The sequence below is a fragment of the Mixophyes fleayi genome, chromosome 5 (genome assembly GCF_038048845.1).
Source record: "Mixophyes fleayi isolate aMixFle1 chromosome 5, aMixFle1.hap1, whole genome shotgun sequence".
Lineage (NCBI taxonomy): Eukaryota > Metazoa > Chordata > Amphibia > Anura > Limnodynastidae > Mixophyes > Mixophyes fleayi.
The window spans coordinates 276,750,305-276,759,725 of NC_134406.1; the positions used below are offsets into that span (position 1 = coordinate 276,750,305).

Below are 9,421 nucleotides of genomic sequence, written 5' to 3' on the forward strand. Positions count from 1 at the left end.
GATAACAAAGGAACAAACAATAATAAACATCTTAACCTGCCCACAATGAGAACTTTTACACACACACATTTTTATTTGTGAATGTTACACATCTTTATTTTTTTAATGAAAAAGCTTGTATTGTAACTGCTGTCTAAACTACAAGAAACAATGAAAATGAACATTTTTCTGATTTTATTTACTTATAGCCTGAAATTACATTTTTAAAACATAAAAAAAGCTATCTTTTCCAACCAGTACTCTCGTATTATCGGAGCCACAAACACTACCATCTTATGAGTCTGGTACACAGACGTGCAGAACCGTACGAGAAGCGTCCCTGCAGAACACAGGTGGTGGAATGAGTGTGAAAGCAATAGTGGTAGCAATTACATTTACAAGAATACGAGTGTGGCATTATACAGCCGTACTGATTGTGTAACACTTCCCTGGCATGAGTAAAACAATTCCTACCACTTTTGTTTTCATACTGCTCCCGGACATTTCCAGTCTACATGAACAAACCCAGCAACGTACTGGGACTCTAAACACCCCCTGATCATTTAAAGTGTACCTATCATCCCTTGTGTATAGCTGCTTTTCTAAATGTGATCCCCTAATTTCAAAGATGTGGCCCCCATATTTTTAATCCATTTATCGAACAGGGAAGTCCAGTATTTTTGCAGTTGCTTGCATGCAGAAGTCTCCGAGATTAGATGCTGACTTCTCAATAAAGGAGCAGATGACAAAGAATCTTATCAACATTTTTTATGGGGAATGATATATACACTTTAACTATATTCACAATGTAAGTTTATATGCGTATCACATCCCTTTCTGTAACCATGAGAACGACAATGTGGCCACAATACAAAAACTGTTGGATAGTGCCAATGAAGGTTGTCTGAAGGAAGGTTTGAAGTAGTAAGGGAACAGCTTGAAAATTTAAAACTTAAATGGTAAGTAAATTCTATCCTTAAAAACAATTAATTATGAGGCTTTGGCTTTTCCACAATTTGCAAATTGTGAACCCGGATATGAGCCTGTAATGTCTCCTCTTTGTTGAAGCTCCTCTCGCACTGGCTGCATGGAAAGGGCTTATCGGGGGCATGGGTAGACTGGTGAGCCACCAACTGTGTCTTCAGGAAGAAGCTCTCGTTGCACTGAGTGCACTTGAAAGGCTTAGTGTCTGTGTGCACTCCCTCGTGAGTGATGAGCAAGGACTTGTCGTTGAAGCTCTTCTCACAGTGTCGGCACTTGTACGGTTTAGGCTTCAGGTGGCATTCTCCGTGGGCTTCCAGGCTGCTGCGGTTAGGAAACCATTTGTTGCAATGGTTGCATTTCTGAGGCTTCTCCCCAGTGTGGGTTCTCTTGTGGGCAATGAGGAGCGACTGGTCATTGAACTTCTTGTCACACTGGTCACAGTGGAAGGGCTTTCCTTCTCGATGGATGTTGCTGTGAGCCGCAAGCAGAGCCGGCTTGGAGAAGCTTTCGTCACACACAGGGCAGGGGTAGGCAAGCTTTCCAGTGTGGATTCTCTGATGAGCTTCAAGAATGGATTTGTCCCTGAACTTTTTCTCACAGAAGTTGCACTGATGGGGTTTTTCATCCAGGAGGGGACTGTTACTTCCACTTGAATTGGAATTGGAGCTTTCAGTCGGAGTTCTGCTTGTCTGCGGACTCTCAATACGATTGTTTGAGCCATGCTGCTTGCGGTGCGCAATCAAGTCGGACTTTAAGGTGAAACGGGCATTGCAGACATCACACGGGTGGGTTTTCTCGCCTTTGTGCATCTTGCGATGGGTTTCCAAAGCAGCACTATGCTTGAAGCATTTCTCACACTCCGGACAATAATACTGCCTGCGTCTTCTCAGATTTCTACCGTGGGTAGGAGGAGAATAGTCACTGTCATTATCATCATCATGGACACTTTCATCTTCCAGTTCCTCATCTGGGCTCTCCTCCCTGCGAGCCCTCTTCACCGGCCTTTTCTTCTCCTCCTCCTCTTCTGGGTCAGGCTCAATGTAAACATCAATTGTTTCCACATGGGAAGCACTGTCATCCATTTCTGTACTCACAGACTTGCTTCCTCCGGGTGATTTTACAGTCTGTGGAAAGCAAGAAGAAGGTAAATCCAGACACTTACCACTCAGTGTACAGACTACATAACAGGTTCTACATGAGCTCTGCACAGCAGTCAGAACTCAGTGTAATCTCTGGTTCTATACGCTGAAGGGCTCTGCTGTTTGTGTATATACATTATCAACTAATTAGCTACTACAGCAGTGCAAAAAGCCATTGAGACAGCAGAAAAACTATATACATTAACTGCAGTTCTTCCCAACCAACTTTAATGGAAAAAAACAAACCTAAAACTGTAGACTCTTCTGCAAAATATCTATAGAAAATAGATAGCCGTACCATCTTCAAAAGGAATACCAAAGTATTAAATTCATAGCCCAAACCGATATGATTTGCAAAACGTTCAAATCTCTGCTGTCTACTAGTATAGGTGTTTCTAACAAAGCAAGCTGGAGATTTCATCTAAAATGCATCAATTCATTTTGATAAGACAATGAGCCCAACATTCTCCTCCACTCCTAATTAACTACAATGGACATTCGCAAGCAGCCATGATAAAGAGCAAGTAAAGCCACTATATGACATTATTATATATCACGCTGTGTAATATAACAACTGGAGTGTTTATACTTAACTAAGTCCACCATGCTCTTTCATGCCTCCACAGCAGGCTACGTTTTAGGAGGGAGACGCTTCTCTGACAGAGCAGGCAGTGACTGACAGCATGGCAGACTTGCACTGCATGGATTCATATATAAGGGAAGGGCCAATGTTGCCACAGTAACTTGACTGTAAGATGTCTGCATTCTTAGCTTTTTGACCTGAATGAGATCCCATCAGGACACTGTCCTAGAGACGTAGGAGAAGCTTCAGCTGTCTCTAATAAGAGTGGGGAGATAATACTTTTTAACAGAGCAGCAGTGCAACGTCAGGGTAACACTAAACAATTTATTTTACATTCACAGTTCATATCCGAAAATGTAAATTTTGGGCTTTAGGGGTCCTTTAACTAAGTTATTGAAACAATTTTTTTTAATGGAAAATGTCATCAATTATAAGATGTTCCTCAATAGTAAAAACAGCAGGAATAAAAAGTTTGCAAACCATCCAATCAGTTTAGCGATAAGAATGAAAAACAGTGTTCGCCACTGTGCAAGTCATGTTTTTTGGCTCTTTAATAGACAGGTTATCACTCAGCCATTACCGACTGGAGGATACCAAATGAAAATGACCGGTCACTATGACTTTATTCTATTCCTTTACAAACACCCAGCCTCCTGCCCCCAGGAGGGACTGCGGCTAGTGAGAGGGGCACATTAGTAAGATCTTTTCAGCTGTGGTAGTGCATGATTAATTACCTCTCCTGGGTTAATAGGAGAACACCATTTTTTGTCTAGTGACAGAACTGCTTTATAGAAACTATTTCCATATATTAATGTAGAGCATATAAACTGCAACCCCGGGACAGAGAAAGATTTGGTAAAGGAATTTGTTTCCTGTCCAGATATAGACACAAAATGAGCATCAGGCACTAATGTAAAAATCTATCAATGTCATAAAGCCAGCACAGTGCACCCCATGGAGATGTTAGAATTACAGGTAATAACTGTAATTACACCCAGAGCATACATCCGTGTCAGACTCTTAAATATATACTGCTACTTCTGATACTGGGTACTGTACTGTTCATGTGCAGTAACTGAGTAACCATGGAACAATCACGGAAATAAATTTCACAATTCTGTAACTACAATAAAACACAAAACTATTTAATCAAAGATGCTCCATCCAGAAATCACAATATGTAGTCCCACTGTAGACACTAGATACAAAACAGCATCAATTCCATCTCCCTAAAATCAGTGCTAGGCCACATACTGCAGCCCAATAATCAAAAGGGTCACACCTGGCACACACTCTGCACTTCTCCCCAGATACTGTGACTGCAAACTCACACCCCAGTTTTTCCACCATGCCCAAGCTCCATATAAACTTCACCAGTTAGCACACTGCAGGTGTCCTGCAGGAGGAGACAGATGTTGAGTTGCATCACAGAAGCACCTGATTTATCTTGTACCACGGATACTGAGTGGCTGGTTGTGGATCTACCCAATCAGGGCTCTCGACACAAAGATGTCATGGTACAAAAATGCTGATTATCATGGGCTGGTGAACATATGTCCCAAATAGCAGGGATTGGGGGGCTCTGCTGGCTGGAGAGCATCATTTCCATTCTGGATGGAGTTCTTATTTAGGAAATGTGCATTAACAAAACAAGCTGCTGCTGAATAAAGATAGAGGATAAATGTGAGAGACATCTAATGTACTCACCAGAGAAATTAAACAAACGTTCCAGTATTGTCAGCTACACTGGAAACCGCCTGCAGAGAGAAGAAACAGACATTAGATCACATTCCCACAATGACAATCACCGATCCACACCTGGGACTATGTAGTTATATATGGGGACAAACTATTTTTCAATTCCAGGGAATGCCAATTATTTGTCTCAATTGGTTCTCCGACCATATCCTCAGATTCACTTCTCCATGTGCAACCAACTCTACTGTTAGACTGTATACAGCATTAATTAAAATGACATTTAGAAAACTGGTTTTAGAAGTTAAATTTCACCAACAGTCCACTCAGTAAAATGCCACCTACAATGAAGGGCGCTCAGGACTGTGACAGGGCGCTCAGGACTGTGACATGACGGCAGAACCATCAGTGACAAAGTTACAATAACTGCAACACAACCAGCATCATCCTACAGGACCAGCTCTAGGGCAGTTAGGGGATATTTACTATACATGAAACAAAAATACCTGTCAGTGCGTTTTATTTTAAATGAATGTCTATTTAACTAAGTTTTACAGTGATCGCCCGGCAGTAACCTGTAACCTCCCATTACTCAGATTATTTCCTATTTCCCCTCCGCTCTGTACCCCGGTGACACCATCCAGAGACCACCTCCCAGACCTCTGTGTGATACAGCCCCCAGTCATCCGGATATATCACCTCCCACAGCCGGGCGCAGTACACCTATAACATATATACAATATACCATTATATCCCGGCTCCCTCAGATATAGAGACCTCTCCCCCGGACCCCAGTTCCTGCACCCCCTTCCCCAGAACTCTCCCCCCTCAGAGGACACACGTGGGGCCCGGGGCGGTGGGGGTGAGGTCGGGGTACCGGCACACACACCTCTCCCCCTCAGGGGGACACACCCGGGGCTCGGGGTACCGGCACACACCGGGGATATAACGCACCGCCAGCAGCGTCCTCACACAGCGGAGATGGAGATCAGGCGCCAAAAGAGCGCGACGGCGCGAGAGAGAGTTACCGGATGTGACGACACCGGAAGTGAGGGGAGGTGACGTCACCCGGACCCTCCTCTAACGTCTGTGGGCGCCAACACTTACCTCAGCCTCCATAGCCGTGTCCGTCCCACAGACATAATGTGTTCTAGTAATAGCATACTCACAATAACTATAATGTATAATAGGTATTCATCTCCTCATAATAATATCTCTTTGCAATAGTATGATTCTAATAAAAATAAACAACACTATCCTCATAATAGTAATAATGCTGTATAATATACTATCATAATTAAATGGAAAATCAATAATACTATACATAAAATAATTATCATCACAATATATAATAATACATAGTAATCTTCATAATATTAATAACATTAATATTTTTTCCCGCGGAGATCAGTGGAGTGCAAATTCGGTACATCATAATAGTATATAATAGTAATAACTAATATACTTATAATAATGTAGTATTGTTATTTGTATACCCCGGAGATAAAATGGTTTTGTGGCTGACTAAGGTCTCTGTTACCTCACACCCCTCCTGTATAATTGTTATCATCAGTAATCTCATAATGTATAACAATCATTATTCTTGTGTATTTATAACATCCTCATAATGTGTAATAATCATCCTGTATAATAATAGTGTCATAATAATATCATCTATAATAATATTCATTAACCTTCAAAATATAAATTGAGCATCATCACCATCGTCCTCATGTAGAAAAAAAATATCCTCATAATAATATCAAGTATAATCATCATCGTCCTCATAATATCCCCACAACAATATTATGTATAATAAACATCGTCCTAATAACGTATAATAATATTTTCATAATATGTATAATAATCACCTTTGTGTTATAATAATATGCTCATAATAATCAATATCATGTATAATAATATCATCCTCGTATAAAAATCACCTTCCTCTTATTTAATAATAATACCCTGTCACGGGCACTAGGAGTCTTTACCCAGGGATCACCAGGTGATAGGCTTACCAGAGCAGTATAGGTGGTAATATGGTACTCTGGTAGCAGGGTGATCACGGAACAGGAAATAGCAGATGATGAGATGCTCAGGAAAGTCTATGACTAGCAGCACTGGCAATATGGAGGTAGTAATACACGAGGAACTGTATGGACAAAGGACACGTGAAGGTAGTCAGTGGTCTGCGGTAGCAAGTTGTACCACTGCTATAGTGAGGAGGAATGTCCAACAGAAACGAGGAGGTGATGAGAGTCAGCGGTCTGCGGATAGCAAGTTGTACCGCTGTCAGAGTGAAGGAATGGAATCCAAGTGGAGGTATCCGGGGAGTCAGTGGTCTGCGTTAGCAAGATGTACCACTGCTATGTGAGAGGATACTGGAACAGGTGAAACTGTAAACAGGAGTCAGTGGTCTGCCACTAGCAAGTTGTACTACTGAATATATATGTGAGGAGGTGCACGGGGAGAGGCTGCAACACAATATATACACGGGCACCTTGACTTTGATCCACAGTAATATGCACAATATAAATGTATAAATGACTGAACAACACTGCCAATATAGAAAGTCTCTTGAAGTAATCCGGCATAAGATAACACAGTCAATGATGGCAGTAGAGTCAGCAGATAGCACACTCCAGAGGAGAACCAACACAGTCCAGCAAGGTATGCAATACACAGCACAGTCAATGGGAAGTATGCATACCGTGGTTCAGGAGAAGGCAGTCAGACAGGAGTGCAGAGATACCTGAAGGGCAGGAGGCCAGCAGGATACAAGTCCCTGGATGGGTGAAGCGGTGGTCTAGTAGGTGCAGCGCACGGGAAGGTAGACCAGCAGGGAACACAGGAAGGCGTGGAGAGCGGATCAGCAGTAGATGGATGAGTAGCGCTGAGAAGTAACAGCAGCGGGTCTCTGCGGGAACACGGAGGTAACCAATAGCAACCAGCAGGTGCAGTAACGATGGGACACCGGAGCAGAGTTGAACTGGAACAGATGATCACGGAGAGTAGCGGGTAGCAATAGTGGCAGCAGACTCAAGGAAACACGGTAGAGTAGACAAGGACTGAAGACTGAAGCGCACAGAGGCAGCGGATAGGAATCAGCTAAACAGTCACGATGAAACACAGACGGGTTGCAGGTTGAAGACTGTAGTGCACGGAGGCAGCGGATAGGAATCAGCTAGCAGTCACAATGATGAAACACAGACGAGTTGCAGGTTGAAGACTGTAGTGCACGGAGGCAGCGGATAGGAATCAGCCAAACAGTCACGATGATGAAACACAGACGAGTTGCAGGTTGAAGCCTGTAGTGCACGGAGGCAGCGGATAGGAATCAGCTGGCAGTCACAAACATGAACAGGTGAGTGGATGTGGTTGAAGCCTATAATGCACGGAGGCAGCGGATAGGCATCAGCTAACAGTCCCAATGATACATGGTAGAGTTGAAGTGATTAGAAGACTGTAGTGCACGGAGGCAGCGGATAGGAATCAGCTCACAGTCACGATGATACAGTAGATGGTAGAAGTGGTATGGGAACCACAGTAGCAGAAGTGGTTTGGAAACCACAGAGGTAGAAGTGGTTTGGAAACCACAGGAATCAGCAGGGCTGAATAAACAAGGAAACACAGGAACACCTTCAGAGACTCATGGGGAATGAGACTCCAAGATCAGGCAACGTGGTGTTGACCACAGGTGCTTAATATAGGGAGGTTGCCTGATCTGCCAATTAAGTTAAAGGAACATACACTGAAGGTTTGGAAAGGGCTGCGCATGCGCAGTCCCTCAGGATAGAGGACGTCCACGGTTCCTAATAGTCCGGGAAGAAGCACTCACAGTCCGGTGAGTGACAGTACCCCCCCTTTTAAAGGTGGGCACAGAACGCCTGGAACCGGGCTTGTCCGGATTTTTGGAATAAAACTTCTTCAGAAGGGCAGGAGCATTAAGATCTTCAGCTTTGATCCATGAACGCTCTTCAGGACCAAAGCCCTTCCAATGAACGAGGAAACGGAGGACTCCTCGCGAAATTTTTGCATCCAATACCTCAGTAATCTCGAAATCCTCCTCCTGATGAACTTGAACTGGCTGCGGTGCTGAGGAAGGAGTCGAGAAACGGTTGATGATGAGAGGTTTGAGCAAGGACACATGGAAGGCATTGGAAATCCGAAGATTCTTAGGAAGAAGAAGTTTAACACATACTGGATTGATAACTTGAATGATCCTATATGGACCAATAAAACGAGGGGCGAATTTCATAGATGGAACCTTCAAACGAATATTTTTGGTAGATAACCAGACACGATCTCCAATTTTTAGTGGTGGAATAGCCCGCCTCTTCTTATCTGCGAAAGACTTATATTTGTTAGATGTCTTCTTTAAACAGGTTTTGACCTGAGACCAGATATTTTTGAAGGTCCGACAAGCAGTCTCCACAGCAGGAACTTGGGTGGGCGGGAGGGCAGGAAATTCCGGAAAAGACGGATGGTGACCGTAGACCACAAAGAATGGAGTTTTGGATGATGACTCATGATACATGTTGTTATGGGCGAATTCAGCCCAAGGGAGCAATTCTACCCAGTTGTCTTGGTTGGCTGAAGAGAACATCCTAATAAAAGTCTCAAGATCTTGATTGACTCGTTCCGTTTGTCCGTTAGATTGCGGATGGTAAGACGATGAGAGTGCTAATCGTATGCCCAAGGTTTTACAAAGGGCCCGCCAGAATCTGGAAACGAATTGTACTCCTCTATCTGACACAATCTCAGACGGACATCCATGGATGCGGAAGATTTCTTTAATGAAATGTTCAGCCAGAGTAGACGAGGAAGGTAAACCGGACAGAGGGACGAAATGAGCCATCTTCGAAAATCTGTCTACCACTACCCAAATAGTATTGTGATTCTTACTTGGTGGCAAATCAGTAACGAAATCCATACTAATATGGGTCCAAGGCTTGGACGGAATGGGTAGTGGTCGCAGCAACCCTGCTGGAGTTCTGCGGGAGGATTTGAACTGAGAACATAAATCACAGGAAGCAAT

The 9,421-nt window shown here is 43.3% G+C and overlaps 1 protein-coding gene across 7 annotated transcripts; it reads right to left on the reverse strand.

Moving 5' to 3' along the window:
* Nucleotides 1–153: 153 nt before the first annotated feature.
* LOC142159381 (uncharacterized) lies at nucleotides 154–5,437 on the reverse strand. 7 transcript variants are annotated; one of them, XM_075214220.1, is made up of 4 exons: nucleotides 5,335–5,437; nucleotides 4,393–4,442; nucleotides 2,697–2,938; nucleotides 154–2,087 (listed from the first exon to the last, which is right to left on the reverse strand). In XM_075214220.1, exons 3-4 carry the CDS (start codon nucleotides 2,706–2,708, stop codon nucleotides 966–968), a joined length of 1,134 nt encoding a protein of 377 aa, XP_075070321.1. In that variant the 5' UTR covers nucleotides 2,709–2,938; nucleotides 4,393–4,442; nucleotides 5,335–5,437; the 3' UTR covers nucleotides 154–965. The 7 variants fall into 7 exon arrangements, with proteins under 7 accessions (XP_075070321.1, XP_075070324.1, XP_075070319.1 ...); XM_075214223.1 differs by having other exon boundaries at nucleotides 2,883–2,940; nucleotides 5,270–5,422; XM_075214218.1 differs by having other exon boundaries at nucleotides 2,697–2,940; nucleotides 5,270–5,422.
* Nucleotides 5,438–9,421: the final 3,984 nt, after the last annotated feature.